Raw genomic sequence first — 19617 nt, 5'->3', positions numbered from 1 at the left:
GCGTCCCCACGGGATCCCCGTGACCCAAAGGGGGAACCCGCGGGATCCCCGCGGGTCCCGCGGGATTCCCGTCATCCCCGTTCCCCGTGCAGCTCTCTAGAATAGACAGAATACAGCTGTTTGATTGATATTTGGGTTGAAGAAAAATGACCATATTAGTCCTTACTATCGATTGTACATTGGCTGCTGGTGGAGGCACGAATACTATTCAAATTCTCTTGCATCTGTTTTAAGTTAATTTGGGGATTGGCCCCAACTTACCTTTTATCTCATTTTGTGTTATTCAGCCCAACGAGGAAAACTAGTAGTTTTAATTTATTTGCTTATCCAGAAATTACTGGCTGTAGATACAAGACTTTTTTGGATAGGACTCTTGCATTTCAAGCAAGTAAATAGCAGTCCTGGTTGGATAATTACTTTGGTGGAGCCATGATGTCTTATGGTGCATTTCGAAAAGAAATTACCGTATTTTCACCCATATACCGCGCACCCGTGTAAAACGCGCACACGGGTATAGCGCGCAGGGAACAAATTTATGTAAAATTTTTTTACTATAGCGCGCACACGAGTATACCGCGCATGCCGCCCTGACTCTCCTTTCCGAAGGACCACTCGCACCCCCACCCGAAGGACCGCTTGCACCCCCACAGCCTCCCCCCTCCCCCTCCCGCATGGAGAAGCTGCCTACCTTTGTTTCCGGATGCCAGTGAGCCTAGCTGCTTCCTCTGCCGGCGGTCCCGCCCCTTCTCTGAGCCCTGCGCTACACTGCTACCTCTTCCGGTGGTCCTGCCCTTTCTCTGACATTAGAGAAAGGGCGGGACCGCTGGAAGAGGAAACAGCGCAGCGCAGGGCTCAGAGAAGGGGCAGGACCGCCGGCAGAGGAAGCAGCTGGGCTCACTGGCATCCGGAAACAACGGTAGGCAGCTTCTCCATGCGGGAGGGGGAGGGGGGAGGCTGTGGGGGTGCGAGCGGTCCTTCGGGGTGGGGGTGCGAGTGGTCCTTCGGGGGGATGAATTGGATGTCGGGGGGGGGGAACTATGTAAAAAAAAATTTGTACAACGCGCTCACGCGCATGGTTATGCACGGTTTGTAAAATCGTGTATAACGCGCGCGTTATATGCGTGAAAATACTGTAAGTCAGCGCTGTTTGACAAATTTATTTCCTAAATGTGGATATTATTTACACTGAATATATTTAAGAAAGTTGTTGTATTTTAACTATTTGTATTTTCGCTGATTGTCCAGCCTTCTTTTGTGTAAACCGCCTAGAAATTGCATGGTTATGGCGGTATAGAAGAATAAAGTTATGTTATGCTGGTCAATGACCCCACACAAGGCAACAGAGACCCCAGAAATCACAACCTCAGTCTCAGTCCAAACAGCTGTCGTCTTGGCTCCTTTCTGGAGAGCATTGCCAGTATTCTCCTGTCTCTTCCTCACAGTCCTCCCATTAGTGGCAGATTACTCTAATTTCACCAATGGTGGACTCTTACCCAACAGACCAGAGGGTGCTTCAAGTTTTTGCTCAAGGCTGTGCCCTACGTTTCTTAAAAAACAAACAAACAAACATCCAAATCACCCACCAAAGGTCTCCTTTCAGCTCCCTCCAGAAGGCCCTCCTTTACCAAATATTCTTGACTTGTCTCCGGTTAAACCCAACAGTAGAGGGGCTGGGAGTTCTACTCAAAGTATTTTATGATATTAAAAAAGACTGGAGGCCTTTGACCAATTCTAGACCTCCAAAGACTCAAAAAAATACTGATTGAAGGGGAAGTTCTCGAATGGTCTGTCTGCAAACTATTTTACCTCTACTGGAAAAAGATTATTGGCTTTGTTCTCAAGATCTCAGAGGCTTATAATCACGTACCTATTCTGCCTCCTCACAGAAAATATCCTGTCTTTCGAGTTGGATCTCAACACTTCCAATACAAAGTTTTACCTTTTGACCTAACTTTGGCTCCTCCTGTCTTCACAAAATACCTAGTGGCGGTAGCACTTTGCACATGGGGGCTTCACCCTACTTGAACTACTGGTTGATCACAGCTTCATCATCACAACTAGCTCAGCATGCCATAACATCAATAGTTTCCCATCAGCTTCCAAAGTCACATCTTCCTTATCTTTCCTCTCATTGCTTCGTAGTTTCCTTTCCTGAAGTTGAAAGTTGTTGCTATGGTTCTCTTTCCTTTCGGTATTCCTACCTCAACCTCAACCTTGAACTTGATCATATTATGATCGCTGTTTCCCAACGGTCCCACTACTTCCACTTCCTTTGCAGGTCCCCTTAACCCATTTAGGATTAGATCCAGAGTGGCATTTCCTCTCGTCGGTTCTCTAACAAGCTGCTCCATGAAGCAATCTTGTGTAGCCTCCAGGAATTCTGTCTCCCTAGCGCATATTGAGCTTCCAAGACTCCAGTCTATCCTGGGGTAGTTGAAGTCTCCCATAATAACCATGTTACTGCTTTTGCATTCTCGCTTCATCTCGGCTTCCATTTCTTCATCGATATCTCCGGTTTGCCCTGGTGGGCGATAGTATAGGCCCATCTTTATTTCAGGCCCTTTACTTCCCAGTATTTTAACCCATAGTGATTCCAGCTTCTTGGTCATCTCTGCTGTGTCCATTCTTGTCGATTGTATGCTTTTTTTAATGTATAGTGCTATTCCACCTCCTTTCTGTCTTGACCTATCCTGGCGATAGAGCTTGTACCCCGGCAGTGCTGTATCCCATTTGCTTTCCTCATTCCACCATGTTTCAAAGATTCTAATGATGTCTGTGTCCTCTGCTTTGGCCATGGCTTCTAATTCCCCCATTTTGTTTCTTAGGCTCCTTGCATTAGTATATATGCAATTTAGATCCTGGTATTTTGTTGTCTTCATTTCCTTTCCCTGTGCTATAGTGTCTTCTCATTTGCTACAATCTTTCTAACCTCCTCTTCTGGGTTAGTTGACTCCTGTAATTTGTCTTTTGCTTCTTCCCAGCCTTGTTTCCCTTTAGTATCTTCACGAGATACCTTCTTCCGAATCGTCGACGCTTGGTCAACTGTCAGCTTTCCCCTTCCTCTTAGTTTAAAGCCTGTTCTATTCCTCTGCCACGCTCAGGTGCAGTCCATCTCTCCTGTAGAGCTTGTCCAGTTCCTCACGAAGTGGAATCCTTCTTCCTCACACCATTTCCTCATCCACGCATTTATTGATTGTAGTTCCTCCTGCCTTTTCACATCTGCCCTGGGTACTGGTAGGATCTCTGAGAATGCTATCTTCTGGGTCCTCATCTTCAACTTCCTTCCCATAATCTTGAACTTTTCTATCAGTGTGCTTCTTTTGTAGTCTCTCCTGCTGACATCATTCATCCCGATGTGGATCATTACTGTGGTCTCTTCCGTCTCCGCTCCTTCCAGGATCTTTCCAATTTTGTCCACGATGTCCTTGGTCCTCGCTCTGGGGAGGCAGGTCATCAGTCGATCCTCCCTCCCTCCTGCTATGTGGCTGTCCACATGCCTCAGGATCGAGTCTCCCACTAGGATCGCTGACTTTCCCTTCTTCAATTTTCGCTTCGGTCTCAGGTCAATGTCTTCGGTGTGCTTCGCTCTTTCTTCTTCTGGGCATCGATTAGCTAATTCCTCCCCCTCGTGTGGTATTCCTCTGTGGGTGTCTTCTTTGAGGTCATCTGCTTTATGTTCTCCCTTCCATGTTGGTGTTGGTATAACTTCATCTTTCATCTGAAGTTCGTTCTCTTCCACCCTCCTCCTGTATGCTTCCTCAATGAATTTCTCGAGTTCCCTGACTTCCTCCTCCATGTGTCTTTCTCTCATGAAGTCTTCAGCTGTCCTGATTGGGTCCTCCGTGGTGTAAAGTCCTTCTAGCTCTTGTAATCTTGTCCTCTAGTCATTTGACTTCCTTCTTCAAGCTTTCAGCTCCTGACACCGACCGCATACATATGACAGTCTGTGCAGAACACTGGAAAACTCATCTTCTGGTTTCCCTCTGCTTCCATTGTCGTTCCTACTTTAAGATAACAGTTAAGATTATGTGTTCCTTCTGTGCCTGCTTCCTTCTGCGCCTGTTCCTGCCTTCTTCTTGTGTGTGCTGCCTTTGCTCTACCTTACCTTACTTTTGTTTGTGTATTTGCTCCTTCTGTGCCTTCTTCCTTCAGCGCCTGCTTCTTGCCTTGCTGCCTACTTCTTGTGTGTGCTGCCTTGCTCTACCTTACCTTACTGTTGCTAATGTGTGTTCGTTCTTTCTGCGCCTGCTTCTTCCTTACCTTTCAGTCCTTCCCTGGTGCTTTTGGGTGTAGTGACTTGGCCCTTCTTGAGGCCCTTTCCAAAGGCGCTCTTGTTAAGGCGAGCGCCTTTGCCACTCGCCTTTGCTGCACGCTGAACGGCAGGGTGCTGTTGGCTCCTCCCCTTTTAAGGGGGAGTCTGGCGCTGCCGTCTGACGCGATGTGGGTGGGCGGGAGCGAACTCTCGCTGCTTCCCCCGGAGCCTTCTGCTTCCTCCTGCCTTCCCTCTCCTTTGCTCGGGCCCGCCGCTGCTCCTCTTCTCTCCTCGGCACCGGCACCGGAACAAGGGAACCCCATACGCTGCTGCTTTCCTCTCCTCGGCTGCGTGTGCCGTGTTGGCTCCTCCCCTTTAAAGGGGGAGTCTGGCGCTGCTTCTGACGCGGTGGGGGTGGGCGGAGCGAACTCTCGCCGCTTCCCCGAGCCTTCTGATTCCTCCTGCCTTCCCTCTCCTGTGCTCGGCCCGACGCTGCTCTTCTTCTCTCCTCGGCACTGGAACGCGAAGGTGATTTCCTCTGGACTTGGCGTGGAGAGGGAAGCGGTAGTTTGCAGTACTGGGCTATTATCAGACACTGGCGTTCATAGGAGCTCTCTTAGACACTGCACAAAATTGAGCTTTTCTACTACAGTAGAGAGTCAACAATCTAATTCCCCTGTGTCACAGTCTCCACCCTTCCATGCATTACTACACATCAGATCTATGCCTTCTTGATTGTATAGCGTCCCATGATACACACAACTCTATTGGCACATCCTCATCTCAGAGTTTCAGAGTGGATCCTGTCAACTCAGTGGTCTCAAGCCACTGGAGATTTATCTGCTTCAATCCAAGTCACCTTGGAACTCCGTCATTCTCTCCAATCATGCATGATCTTCCCTTTCAGCCCTCCTCATCACAAACTGCTAATTGCAGATGCTTCACTGTTGATGAGGTGCTCATATAAATAGCCTCCACATTCAAGGAGTATAGTTTTTCCATGAACAAACCCTCCGTATCGATATCAAGCTATGAGCCACAGGCAATGCTCTCAAAATAGTCCAGTACAGACTCCTCGACCAAATAGTCCTTGTTCAAACTGACAATCAAGTCGCCACGTTCTATCTGAACAAACAAAGAGGCGAGGGTTTTCACCCCCTTTACATTGAAGCAATCCATATTGGAACTTGTGTGCAACTGATCATGGCATATTTCTCAGGGCAGTTTATCTGGTGTGTTAGCAGTCAAACTGTGCAGACTTCTTTAACCACATGAATGGTCTCTCAGCACAGTCATCTTGTATCAGATTTTCTCCAAACGGAATACAGGACATAGATCTCCTTGCTTCTCCCCACAACAAGAAACTTAAGAACATAAGCAATGCCTCTGCTGGGTCAGACCTGAGGTCCATCGCGCCCAGCAGTCCGCTCACGCGGCGGCCCAACAGGTCCAGGACCTGTGTAGTAAACCTCTATCTATACCCTTCTATCCCCTTTTCCAGCAGGAAATTGTCCAATCCTTTCTTAAACCCCGATACTGTTCCCTGCCCTATAACGTCCTCTGGAAGCGCGTTCCAGGTGTCGACCACACGTTGGGTAAAGAAGAACTTCCTAGCATTCGTTTTGAATCTGTCCCCTTTCAACTTTTCCGAATGCCCCCTTGTTTTTTTATTTTCTGAAAGTTTGAAGAACCTGTCCCTCTCTACTCTCTCTATGCCTTTCATAATCTTGTAAGTCTCTATCATATCCCCTCTAAGTCTCCTCTTCTCCAGGGAAAAGAGACCCAGGTTCTCCAATCTCTCAGCGTATGAAAGATTTTCCATCCCCTTAATCAGTCGTGTCGCTCTCCTCTGAACTCTCTCGAGTAACGCCATATCCTTCTTAAGGTACGGCGACCAATACTGGACGCAGTACTCAAGTTGCGGACGCACCATTGCCCGGTACAGCGGCAGGATAACTTCTTTCGTTCTGGTTGTAATACCCTTCTTGATTATACCTAGCATTCTATTCGCTCTCTTAGCAGCCGCTGCACACTGTGCTGTCGGCTTCATTGTCATGTCCACCATTACCCCCAAGTCCCTTTCCTGGGTACTCTCAGTCAATAATATCCCTCCCATCGTATATTTGTGCCTCGGGTTTCTGTTTCCCACATGCAATACTTTGCACTTCTCAACATTGAACTTCATCTGCCATCTCTCAGCCCAATCCCCTAGTTTGTCCAAGTCCCTTTGCAATTCTTCGCATTCCTCCTTCGTCCGAGCTGCATTAAATAGTTTGGTGTCGTCCGCAAATTTTATTATCTCGCACTTCGTTCCTGTTTCTAGATCATTTATGAATATATTAAAAAGCAGCGGCCCGAGCACCGAGTCCTGCGGAACACCACTCGTGACCTTCCTCCAGTCCGAGTAATGGCCCTTCACTCCTACCCTCTGTTTCCTTCCCTCTAACCAGTTTCTGATCCATCTATGCACGTCTCCGTCCACCCGTTCACTTATAATGCTCCAGACTTTTCCCCCCACAATCACTTAGTGTCAGATGCGTTCCTCATTCACTGAGAGAATACACTTCTATGCATTTCTTCTGATACCTCTTATTGGGAAAACTCTACTCAGACTTCACCAGGATCAAGGCACCATGATTCTCATTTCATCTCGTTTTTCACATCAGCCTTTTGTTTCCAATCTTCCTAGAACTCTCATCCATGGAAACATGCACGTTTCAACCTTTCCCAGTGCTACTAACACAGAACAACGGATGCCTCCTCCATCTCAACCCTCAATTGTTAGCACTAACAACATGGTTTCTTTCACCAAGCAAGTAAATGCTTTCTGCCTTTTGACTGCATTCTGTGCTGTCAATAAAGTGTCTGGAAAACCTCCCAATCAATGTCATTGCTTCAGATGGATAAGATTTTTTTTCTGGTGTACGAGGTATTCTCTTGAACCAGTCACATCTCTACTTCCATCCATCTTGAACTATGTTCTTCACTTCTCTAACACTGGTCTAAAAACCAACTCTATTCAAGTACATCTCAGTACTCTCAGTACATTTCACTCACCCTTAAACAAGAAACCTCTCTCTGTCCATCCCTTAGATCCAGGTTCATAAAAGGACTTTACCACACCAAACCACCTATCAATCTAATCTAATCTAATCTAAACCCTTAAGTTTATATACCGCATCATCTCCATGAGAATGGAGCTCGACACGGTTTACAAGAACTTAAAATAGTGGGTAGAGAAGAAGAAAAAGGATTACATGAACTTATGTGTAGAAGGGGGGAGAGAAAGGGGGGAAGGATAGAGCTACAATTTGCTGAAAAGCCAGGTTTTCAGTTGTTTGCGGAATAACTGAAGGGAGCTCAGGTTCCGCAACGGGGTGGTGAGGTCGTTCCAAAGACCTGTGATTTTGAAGAGAAGGGATTTTCCCAGTTTGCCTGAATAGTGGATGCCGCGTGGAGAGGGGAAGGCTAGTTTAAGCCTTTGGGCAGTTCTGGAGGAGTCAGGTTCCTCCTGTTGTCTGTGGTCTTAATGTAGTACTATCTACTCTTATGAGGTTTCCCTTTAAGCCACTTATAACTTGCTCTCTCAAATTTTTTACTTGTAAAGTCATTTTCCTCATAGCCCTCATGTTTGCACACCATGTAAGTGAACTTCAAACACTTGTCTGATTCTCCCTACACAAGATTCCTTCATGGTAGCAGTACTCCAAACTCATCCAGAGTTCCTGCCGAAAGTCATCTCAAAATTCCACCTCAACCAGTCTAAAGTTTTTAGCCTGTTTTCTTTCCAAAGCAGCATTCTCATCCTAGAGAAGCAGCTCTGCATACCTGCAAATGTGTTGTGGTATACTACTTAGATCACACTAAACCTCATGGAAAGCTTTCCCAGCACTTTGTGGCTTTTAACCCTAAGATACTCTGAGTTCCTACTAAGAGAGCCATCTCCACTTGGCTAGCAGACTATGGGGCTCAGTTTCAAAAAGTGGCATAAGGGGGCAGATGGATGTTTTTCTTGCCAGACCCTTCCAACTGGCTATTTTCGAAAGCTATATTCTAGATAGATATCTAATATTGTTAAGTAGTTCGTCTAATTCTCAAGAAGGTATTTTAGAGGCACGGTTTGGGTGGAACAAGGGCATGCTTATGACTTGGACATTTTTCTGCCATAATCGACCATTTAAGAATGTTTGGAGCTTGACCTGTTTTAATAATGAGTAAGTGCAAAAAAGGTGCTAAAACTGACCAGATGACCACTGGAGGAATGTAAGCATGACCTCCCCCCCCCCCCACACACACACTTGTATGACAGCTTCAGATGGTATTGCTAGTCCTAGTGGAGCAGTAAGTAGTTTCCTGGAGTAGTCTAGCAGACACTGCAGTAAACCATAGCGATAGGGACTCAGAGTGGAGTATGGACCTAATTACTATACTTATGGTGGAATCTGTGAGACTTCCAAAATCCAAATCCTACATATGAGGTGTGTCACCTGCAGGTATGAGGGCTGTTGGGGTAGTATACAGTTGGGTCTAGTGGGTTTTAGGCAGGTTTTGGAGGGCTCACCATATATCATAAGAGAGTTATGGTGAGATGTATACCTGGGACCTTTTATGTGAAGTTCACTACAGTGTCCCCTATAGTGCTCCACTGCTGTGCTGTGATGTCTTTATCCCAGGACAAGCAGGCAGCATATTCTTTACGCATGGGTGACGTCACCGACGGAGCCCACGGTACGGACCTTTTTACTAGAAAGTTCTAGTTGGCCGCACCGCGCGTGCGCGAGTGCCTTCCCGCCCGACGGAGGAGTGCGTGGTCCCCAGTTTCTTCGTTTCCGCGGAGCGAAGAAGACGTGTGTTTTTCAACGTCGTTGAAATACTCCTTTTTGCCTTCCCGCTCGCGTTCTTTTTTCGATTTTTTCACCTTCGGGTGCTTTTTTCTTTCTATTACAAAAAAAAAAAAAAAAATTTTCTTTCTTTTGATTTATTTTTCGTTCCTGCCCCGGCAGGGCCTGTTAGCACGATCCAGGCCTCGGGGTTTGATTTTGCGGAGGCCGTGTTCCCATTCATGCCCCCGCAGCCCGGTTTTAAGAAGTGCCAGCGGTGTGCACGCCCGATCTCCCTCACTGATCCACACAACTGGTGCTTACAGTGCTTGGGACCGGATCATCGGGCGGATTCCTGCACCCGCTGTGCCACTCTTAAAAAACGCACTTTGAAGAATCGTCAAATCCAACAAAATCTACTTTTCGGCACCGGCCCGACTATGGATTCGACCTCTTCATCTGCGGCAGCCGTCGAAATCGACACCGACCACTTCGACACCGCCTGAGTCGACATCGGCGCCCCCGGCGCCAGGTAAGCCTGCTAAGAAGCCTTCCACCCTTGAGCGCCCCTCCCTCTTCGGGGACGACACCAGTCCTTTCGGCTCCAACGCCGAGCCAAAAAACGCTCCACTCCGATTTCGGTGAGTGCCCTCGTCATCGGCCCCCTCATCCGCCGGAGTGTAGAGCGGCACCTATGGAACCAAAGAAGAAAAAAGTGGTCCGGTGCCTCCCCTGGATGACCGCATTAGCGGCCATCCTCCAGGGACAAGTTGCAGGAACAACTCCACAAGCAACTTAAGCAGCTCTTACCCTCTATCTTGGCACCGCTGCTCTCGGTACCAGACCGGCCCGAGCCCCATACCGTCCAACCGGTATCCACTCCTTCGGTACCTATGGACTTCCTCCATGCCCATTCTCTCGGCACCGCATCTCCACTCCCATGCCGAGGCTATGGCCTTGACGACGACCGATCCTCCTCGGGACCGGGCAGGGCACCGGTCTCCTCACGACTCTGACCGGTCACCGTACTTCTCGGGACCGAGACAGACACAGGTCTACATCACCCGGTAACGTCTCGGTACGCTCAGGCAAATCTTTGTCTAAAACTCACCATGCCGAGCCTTCCACTCCAGTCTCTCGACACGCACATACCGATGTCAGAGACCCGGACCTATGGGAACAATCCCCCACCGGTACCGAGGGAGGATGCATCGTCGTCGGACGAAGAGCCTTCGGCACCCGATACCGCATCTAAACCTGAACAATCTTCCTTCTCAAAATTTCTCAGGGAGTTGTCGGGTGCTTTGTCTTTGCCACTGGAATCTGACTCTAAGAAGTCACAAGCTTTCCTGGAGGCATTAGATTTTGATCAACCTCCCAAAGAGTTCCTAAAGTTACCCATGCATGATATCTTACGGGAAACTTTTTATAAAAATTGGGAGAACCCGTTGACTGTTCCTGGGGCTCCCCGTAAATTAGACAGCCTCTATAGGGTTATACCAATCCCAGGATTTGATAAACCCCAACTCCCTCATGAGTCTCTCCTGGTGGAGTCCACTTTAAAAAAGACTCAGGGCTCTAGTGTCTATGCCTCCACCCCTCCTGGCAGAGAGGGCAAAACTATGGACAAGTTTGGCAAGCGGCTCTATCAGAATGCCATGCTTGCCAACAGGGCAAACAACTACTCGTTCCATTTTTCATTCTATCTCAAACATCTGGTAATGCAAACTCTCCGCCATGCAAAAGTACATGCCAGAGCATAAAGTCCCACTTTTCCAACAGCATGTCTCCAGCCTGCTTCAATTAAGAAAAATTTATGGTGCGCTCTATCTACGACTCTTTTGAGCTCACCTCCCGTGCATCTGCCATTGCCGTGGCCATGCGCCGCCTAGCCTGGCTCAGGGTCTCTGATCTGGACGTCAACCATCAAGACCGATTAGCCAACGCCCCATGCCTTGGTGATGAATTGTTCGGGAGAGTCCCTGGATACCACCACGCAAAAACTCTCTGCCCATGAGGACCAGATGGGACACTCTCATTAAACCTAAGAAAAAAGGCTCCACCTGCTCGCCCTTACAGGCCACAGACCTCATACCAGCGCAGGTTCTCCGCTAGGCCGCTCAATCCACCTCCACAGCAACCCAGGCGGGCCCGCCAAACACCAGCACGCCCAGGCTCGTGCCCAGTCTAACCAACCGGCCAAGGCTCTTCCTCCTGCCAAACCTTCTCAGCCCTTTTGACTCCTCTCTCCAGGGCTTAGCCAGTCTTCCACCCTCATTGCCTCTTCCTCAGCCAATCGGAGGCAGGCTCCGCATCTTCATCAGCCGTTGGGAGGTCATCACATCGGACCAGTGGGTCCTAAACATCATCCGCCACGGCTACTCTCTCAACTTCCAGACTCTTCCACCAGACAATCCTCCCGTAGAGTCTGCTTCTCTTTCAACTCAAACCCCCCTCCTCCTGAGGGAGGTCCAATCCCTCCTTACTACTCAATGCCATCGAAGAAGTACCTCTGGAACAAAAGGGGCCGGGGATTCTACTCCCGTTACTTTCTAGTTCCAAAAAAGACAGGAGACCTGCGTCCCATTCTCGACCTCCGGGACCTCAACAAGTGTCTCATCAAGGAGAAGTTCAGAATGCTCTCCCTTGCCACACTGTACCCTCATCTCTCTCGGAACGACTGGCTATGTTCCCTGGACCTCAAGGAGGCCTACACTCACATCCCAATCAATCCATCCTCACGTCGCTACCTACGGTTCCAGGTGCACCATCGCCATTATCAGTACCTTTTGGCCTGGCATCATCTCCCAGAGTGTTCACCAAATGCCTCATTGTGGCGGCGGCCTTCCTCAGGTCTCACAACCTCCAGGTGTTTCCCTACTTGGACGATTGGTTAGTGAAAGCACCTACGTCTCCACTTGTGCTACAAGCCACTCATCATACCATCTCTCTCCTCCATCTTCTGGGGTTCGAGATCAACTACCCCAAGTCGCATCTGCTTCCCACACAGCGACTTCAGTTCATCGGAGCGGTTCTCGACACCACACTAATGAGGGCGTTTCTCCCCTCCGATCGTCAGCGAACTCTGCTACACCCTGTGTCGTCAGGTGCTCCTCATCATTCACTCCATTCTGCCAGACAAATGATGGTCTTTCCTGGGCCACATGGCCTCGACGTACATGTGCTTCCCCTGGCACGACTCCACCTCAGAACACCTCAATGGACTCTGGCCAACCAGTGGTCACAGACCTCGAATCTTCTTTCTCATCCCATCTCTGTGACATCGTCTCTTCAGCGATCTCTACAATGGTGGTTGGACTCCTCAAATCTTTCCAGGGGCCTTCTTTTTCATCTGCCCCCCGCATTCCATGATCATCACCACGGATGCCTCCCCTTATGCATGGGGAGCTCACCTGGGAGACCTTCGCACCCAAGGTCTTTGGACCCCGCAGGAGCGTCTCCATCACATCAATTTCCTGGAACTACGAGCCATGTTCTATGCTCTCAAGGCCTTCCAGCACCTTCTTTGCCCTCAGGTTCTGCTTCTGTGCACGGACAACCAAGTTGCCATGTACTACATCAACAAACAGGGCGGCACCGGATCTCGCCTCCTTTGTCAGGAGGCTCTTCGCATTTGGACCTGGGCCACGGCCCGCAGTCTCTTCCTCATAGGCTGTCTACATCCAGGCGAACAGAACTCCCTGGCCGACAATCTCAGCCGCATCCTTCAACCTCACGAGTGGACTTTGGATCCTCCCACGCTCCACTCCATCTTTGCTCGCTGGGGCACTCCGCAGATAGACCTATTTGCAGCTCCTCACAACCATCAGCTGCCCCAGTTCTGCTCCAGACTCTTCTCTCCTCATCGTCTGGCCCCGGATGCATTCCTTCTCGACTGGACGGATCGGTTCCTCTATGCCTTTCCTCCTCTGCCTCTGATGTTGCGGACTTTATCCAAACTCCGCAGGGGACGGAGCCACCATGATCCTCATAGCTCCCGGTGGCCTCGTCAACACTGGTTCTCCCTTCTACTTCAACTCAGCTCCAGGGAGCCCATTCCTCTACCTGTGTTTCCTACTCTGCATTACACAGCAACATCAGTCTCTACTACATCCCAATCTGTCTTCCCTCCACCTGACAGCTTGGTTTCTCTCGGGCTGACCTCTTCAGGAAATCTGTCTCAGCCTGTCCGTCTCATTTTGGGACGCCTCCAGGAAGCCGGCCACCCTCCAATGTTACCATCAGAAGTGGACCAGGTTTTCCTCTTGGTGCCTTCCGTCATCATCACAATCCCACCTCCTTAGCGGTGGAAACTGTCCTGGACTACTTACTCTCCCTGTCCAACGCAGGCCTCAGTCTACCTCAATCAGAGTCCATCTCAGTGCCATCACGGCATTCCATGAGCCTGTCCTAGGAAAACCTCTCACGGCTCACCCTCTGGTTTCCCGATTCATGAGGGGCCCTCTTCAACGTCAAACCACCTCTGAAGCCATCCTCCGGTCGTCTGGGGACCTGAATGTGGTTTTGTCTGCCCTCATGAAACCTCCCTTTGAGCCTCTTGCCACAACTTCGCTCAAATTTCTGACATGGAGAGGTTCTTTTCCTCATTGCCATCACCTCTGCCAGGAGGGTTAGTGGAGCTTCATGCACTGTTGCCGATCCACCGTTCACTATTTTTCACCATGACAAGGTGGTTCTGCGCACACCATCCAAAGTTCCTTCCAAAGGTGGTCTCAGCCTTTCACCTCAACCAGTCCATTGTTTTGCCTGTGTTCTTCCCGAAGCCTCATTCACATCCCGGAGAACAGGCATTGCACAGTCTTGACTGGCAAGCGTGCCCTTGCTTACTATCTCGATCGTACAAGGGCTCACCGCTTGTCCCCTCAGCTCTTCCTGACCTTCGACCCGAATCGTTTGGGTCGACCGGTCTCTAAACGGACGCTATCCAACTGGCTTGCAGCTTGCATCGCGTTCTGTTACGCTCGGGCCGGTCTGTCACTAGACGGTGCTGTCACGGCCCACAGGGTAAGAGCTATGGCCGCTTCTGTTGCTTTCCTCCGTTCCACACCCATTGAGGAAATCTGCAAGGCGGCCACCTGGTCCTCAGTTCACACATTCACTACTCACTACTGTCTGGATGCTTTCTCCAGACGGGATGGGCACTTCGGCCAATCTGTACTTCAGAATTTATTTTCCTAATGGCCAACCATCCCTCCTCCCTCTTTGTTAGCTTGGAGGTCACCCATGCGTAAAGAATATGCTGCCTGCTTGTCCTGGGATAAAGCACAGTTACTTACCGTAACAGGTGTTATCCAGGGACAGCAGGCAGATAATTCTTACGTCCCACCCCTCCTCCCCGGGTTGGCTTCTTAGCTGGCTTATACTAACTGGGGACCCACGCACTCCTCCGTCGGGCGGGAAGGCACTCGCGCACGCCGCGGTGCGGCCAACTAGAACTTTCTAGTAAAAAGGTCCCGTACCGTGGGCTCCGTCGGTGACGTCACCCTTGCGTAAAGAATATCTGCCTGCTGTCCCTGGATAACACCTGTTACGGTAAGTAAACTGTGCTGTATGGCCAGTCCTAGTACAAATGCTGATCCCATCCTCCTACATCTCAATGGTTTATTTTGTGCATTTTTCATTTGGAGGTGGTTTTTAAAAATGGTTTCAAACAGATAGACGCACAGAGCACATTGTCAAAAAAGCAAGATAGACTTTTTGCAGTTTTGAAAATTGTCATGTTCACTACTAGATTTTTGTGTGTGCGCCACAAAACGTCTAAATTCTGATTTAGAAATCATATACGAAAATGCCCCTCTGTATCTCCTTCGTGTATATTCAGGCTGGCCTAACGCTGAAGGGGCCAAGTAACAGCCTACAATGTCTGAGAGCTGTGACTGCCTCAGTAGCTCATTTTTGCTGTGCATCTTTTGAGGACATCTGCAAAGCGGCAGCTTGGTCCTCAATCCATACCTTTACTTCTCATTACTGTTTTGAACAAAACTCCAGAAGAGTATGGTCAGTTTGGACAAGCAGTTCTGCAGAACTTCCAACTTTCTTGGGTTTCAACCAGGCTCACATTTTCTATATCCATTATCCTTACTCAGAGTTACGATCCTGGCATCTTAGGGAGTCCCACATGTGAGAATATTATGCCTTCGGAGAAAGCAGAGATGCTTAACCTGTAGCAGGTATTCTCCGTGGACAGCAAGGTATATAGTTTCAGAACCCTCCTACCTCCCCAAGTGGCTTCTTAGCTTTGTTTCTGAATTGATGGTTCTGCGAGCTGATGTTGGGCATAAAGGCACTGGCACAATATGGGGCAATGCCTAAAGATTTAAAGTGACAGTGCACTTGGTAGTGTCTGTACTAGGTGATGTCACCTGCATGTAGAATACACTTTCTTCTCCCTATTTGCGGGGGTTAGGGGGCAGAGCTGGTCCCGAATAGGGAAAATTCACAAATAACTTTTGGGCCGGCTCTGACACCCCCGGACCTTACCTGGTGGTCTAGCGGTGACGCAGGGCAGGAGCGATCTTCCTACATTCCTTCCCCATGCAGAGCTGTGTTGTGAGTTCCTGTGGTCTCACAAGACAACAACAGGAACTCCCTATTGTAGTCTCATGAGACCATAGGAACTCACAGCATGGCTCTGTACGGGGCAGGAGTGTAGGAAGATCACTGCTAGACCACCAGATAAGGTCCGTGCTCCTGGGGTAACTGCTCACCCCCTCCGTCTCCAATTGCCCCCTCCTCTTCCGATCGCCTCCCTCCTTGCCACGATCCAAATCCCGGGGCTGTTTTTTTCGATGCGGGCTGCCAACAAGCGATTCTCAGGGAGGTGGGGCTGTGGAAAAAAAAATCACGAATAGTTGAAACCGCGAATACGGAGGGGGGAAGTGTATATGCCTGCTGTCCTCGAAGAACACTTGCAGCAGGTATCTTTGCTTTTTCTGCTTTTCTAGCGAGTTCCAAAATTAATTATGTTTTTCATGAAATTTACTTAAATTTTTGATGGCATGCTCATACAAACTATCTCTCTTAGCACTATCTTGATTTTTATAGCTTCTTACCAACATAGCACACTTGTTGCAGCTGAGCAAAGCTCTCCTAAGGTGTACCCATAAATAAAATATTTGTGAGATAGTATATGTTATAAAACTTACCAGTGCATTTGATTGGATAAGTAAGAGTCCTCAAATTTTGCTCAGAGAGGATAAAACTTTTGAGTATAGCAGGATGCCACAGGAAGGGCAAAAAACGGAGAGCCATAAGTTTTAACATAGTAATTTAGTCTTGCGTTGAATAGATGCATCGGCATGAAATACATAAATCAAAGAATCAAGTGCTGGCCCAGTGGGAACTTCGAGAAAAAGCTCTAAAGAAGAAATGGAGACAACAAAGGCATGGGACACCTGATCCTCTGGAAAAAAGGAGGCTGGCTATAGTGAAAGAGGTAATCATATGAATGTTAACATTGAATCTAGCTGACATTTTTTCAGTGATTTAAACATAAGCTAGACATTAATTGCTATGATTGTCAGAGGAATAGGGGGTCTAAGGCAAATAAAATGGGTGACTGGTGCTCAAAAAACTGAACATATTATAAAAACCTGCAAAATTGATAGGGGTTGGCTTAAATTTCAGTGGGGATGATGTATTTTAATTTCTAAAGTCTTGCATTGGTGCAGTGTTAAATATGTCATTTGGGATGAGCCTGTGAATAATGTTTCAGTAGGAATCCAAAAATCTGTGAAGAACAGACCAAACCAAGGATCTTAAAATATTGTAACTGTACAATAAACTATAGGTAATGTGGGTTGTGGTATAACAGGCTGGAAGGAATACAACTAGACTTATAATATCAAGCATTCCCAGACATAGAAATCTATCAATGTAGATTCTAATTTGCTGTAGAGACTTTCTTATAAAAACAGCAGGTATTCTTGAATGTTTTTGCCTCTTCATGTAGGCTTTGAAACCATTTGGAGCCTTGCTGTCTGCAGAGTTAATAGCCTTTGCATTTAACTCTCTCTCAAATTACTTCCTTAAGATTTCCCAGCTCCTTGATATGTAGCTTAGATACTGCAATGATAGATCTTTGAAGAAAAGTTAAAGTCTCTCTAGATTCTGGTATAAGTGGGCCCTAGAGTGAGTGAGTAGGTGGTTTCATTCAGTGGTAGCTCGAACTTTCTGCCCTTGAGTATCTTTGTAGTACTTCTAGCCTCAACAGTGGATAACCCCCCCCAACAAAAATACTAGCAACCAGAGTTAAGAAACACTTTTATGGGAATTTTTAGGACAGAGTGAAGGCTGAACAAAAATAGTTTATAATAACTGAGATGGGCTTGTTTTGATCTGATATTTTTGTTATACTTATAGGTTCTCTTCGATCAGTATCAAATGAAAGATCTTTTGGAAAGGTCTGATCAAGCAATGGCTGTGGTGAAGGACCTGTTTGGTGATATACCTCATAGGCATCCAGGTAAAACATATAAAGGATTAGAAGAGGCAGTAAGATTATTCAAGTTAAACAAGTCTTGGTATGGTCAGCCAAAAGTGTAAGCAGTCTAGAGTCAGAAGTGGGCACAAAAAAGAATTGGACCAAGTGCATATCTGCCTGCACAGGCTGTCTTTTTGGTTTGAGCCTGCAGATGCTCATGGCTGCCAGGAGATAAAGCCTACAAATGGAAAATCTAAAGAAGCAATAAGGCAAGAAAGTTAGACTTGATCAGCAGAGGGGTTCCTCAAAGCAGGATTCCCATGAATGAAGTGCAGGAGGGGACCAAGTTCTTGCAACCTGTAACTAGGACATCTGGAAGTATGTAATATATTGTATGAGTATAATGTATGTGGCGGTCAGGCTGATTCTTGGGCTGAAGAAGTTTGATCATGAGCGCCCACGGAAGCCAGAAGATGAGCTTTCCAGTATTCTGCACCGGCTGCAGTATGTATGACTACCTCCCCTCGGGGACTAGGGCATACATTTGCAGCCGATGTGAGGAGCTGGACAGCCTGAAACTGCAAGTTCGGCTGCTGGAGGGAACTGTGATGGAACTCGAAGAACTCCTTGCCAGGAAGGAGGAAAACTGCATACAGGAGAAGTTGCTAGGGGAGCCCGACACCGGCGAAGGGATCGTGGAACTGGAAAGATTCATCGAGGAAGCCCATCAGCAACACGTAGAAATCCCAGGTCTGGAAAGCTGTACCCTGGATACCCAGAAAGACGGACTGGAAGAGAGGAGAGAAGACACACATGCAAATCCAGAAAAAACCGAAGATGAGGTAGGAGACATCCACACACAAGAAGGAAGAGAGAAAACACAGGGAGAGGTCCCCCCATCTGAAGAGACGAAAACAAATTCAAGAGTAGCTCCGGAAGAAGAAGACTGGCCCTATACCGTAGACGTGGACTTACGACCCCCAAGGAACCCTCGAATAAAGAAGATGGGGATCATCGTAGGTGACTCCATTATACGTCACGTGGACAGCCACACCGCAGGAGGAAGAGAGGACAGAATCGTCACCTGTCTGCCTGGAGCAAGAGTCAAGGATGTGGCCAACAGGATCTCCAGAATCATAGACAGCGCAGGGGGAGAGGATACTGCTGTGCTCATCCACGTGGGAACAAATGATGTGAGCGGACGGAAGTATGACAGGGAAGAGATGAAGGGCCAGCTCCGCTCACTTGGAAGATTGCTGAAGATCAGGGAGGTGAGGGTGGCCTTCTCCGAGATCCTCCCAGTACCAAGAGCGGATGGAAAGAGAGAAGGGGAATTGCAAGCTATTAACGCCTGGATGAGACGATGGTGCGAAGAAGAAGGCTTTGACTTCGTGCGCAACTGGACGGCGTTCTGGGGAAAAAGCAAGTACTACAGAAAGGACGGACTACACCTCAACAAGGAAGGAGCAAGAGTATTGGCGAGCAACTTGAAGAGGGCCATCGAGAAGGCTTTAAACTAATAAATAGGGGAAAGCCGACAGTCGACCACCAGTCGATGGTACGGACAACAGGATGCCCCGATGAAGGATCAATGGGCTACTACTCATACACAGGAGAGGACGAACTCACAGCAAATAAGGAAGACAAGGCAGGAAGGGACAACTCAGACACAGGAGGGGATGACCGCACAGCAAATAAGGGAGACAACACTGGAGCGGTTAAGGAGACCGTGAAAGAAACAGTAGGGACAGCAAAGAGCAGAAAGTCCAAAAAAGTAACTCGAAGAGAACTCAAATGTATGTATACCAATGCTAGAAGTCTAGGAAACAAAATGGGGGAACTAGAGACAATAGCAAGAAATGATAAGTTGGAAATCATTGGCATAACAAAAACATGGTGGAATGAAGAAAACAAATGGGACACAGTACTTCAGGGATACAAACTATATAGAAGAGATCGAGTAGGGCAGAAAGGTGGAGGTATTGCCCTATATGTTCAGGAAGGAGTAGAATCTGTTGAAGTGGCTACGACGGAAACGAAAGAGAAGCTAGAGTCCCTCTGGGTCAAGATTCCTGGCCAAAACAGTGCAGACACGAAAATTG

The 19617-nt window shown here is 48.1% G+C and overlaps 1 protein-coding gene across 6 annotated transcripts in view; it reads left to right on the top strand.

The window, feature by feature from the left end:
• SPICE1 (spindle and centriole associated protein 1) overlaps window positions 1-19617 on the top strand; it is a 402804-nt gene that overhangs the window by 44999 nt on the left and 338188 nt on the right. For 4 of the 6 annotated variants that reach the window (XM_033942420.1, XM_033942421.1, XM_033942418.1 and 1 more), the window contains exons 4-5: window positions 16382-16528; window positions 17455-17557. The exons of the other annotated variants lie outside the window; for them this stretch is intronic. In XM_033942420.1, the coding sequence (XP_033798311.1) occupies window positions 16382-16528; window positions 17455-17557 (250 nt within the window). The remainder of the gene's footprint in view (window positions 1-16381; window positions 16529-17454; window positions 17558-19617) is intronic. 6 annotated transcript variants of the gene reach the window in all.

This window comes from Geotrypetes seraphini, chromosome 4 (assembly GCF_902459505.1).
Source record: "Geotrypetes seraphini chromosome 4, aGeoSer1.1, whole genome shotgun sequence".
NCBI lineage: Eukaryota > Metazoa > Chordata > Amphibia > Gymnophiona > Dermophiidae > Geotrypetes > Geotrypetes seraphini.
The sequence above is the reverse complement of the archived record's forward strand: the minus strand, read 5'-3'. Positions and strand labels throughout refer to the sequence as shown.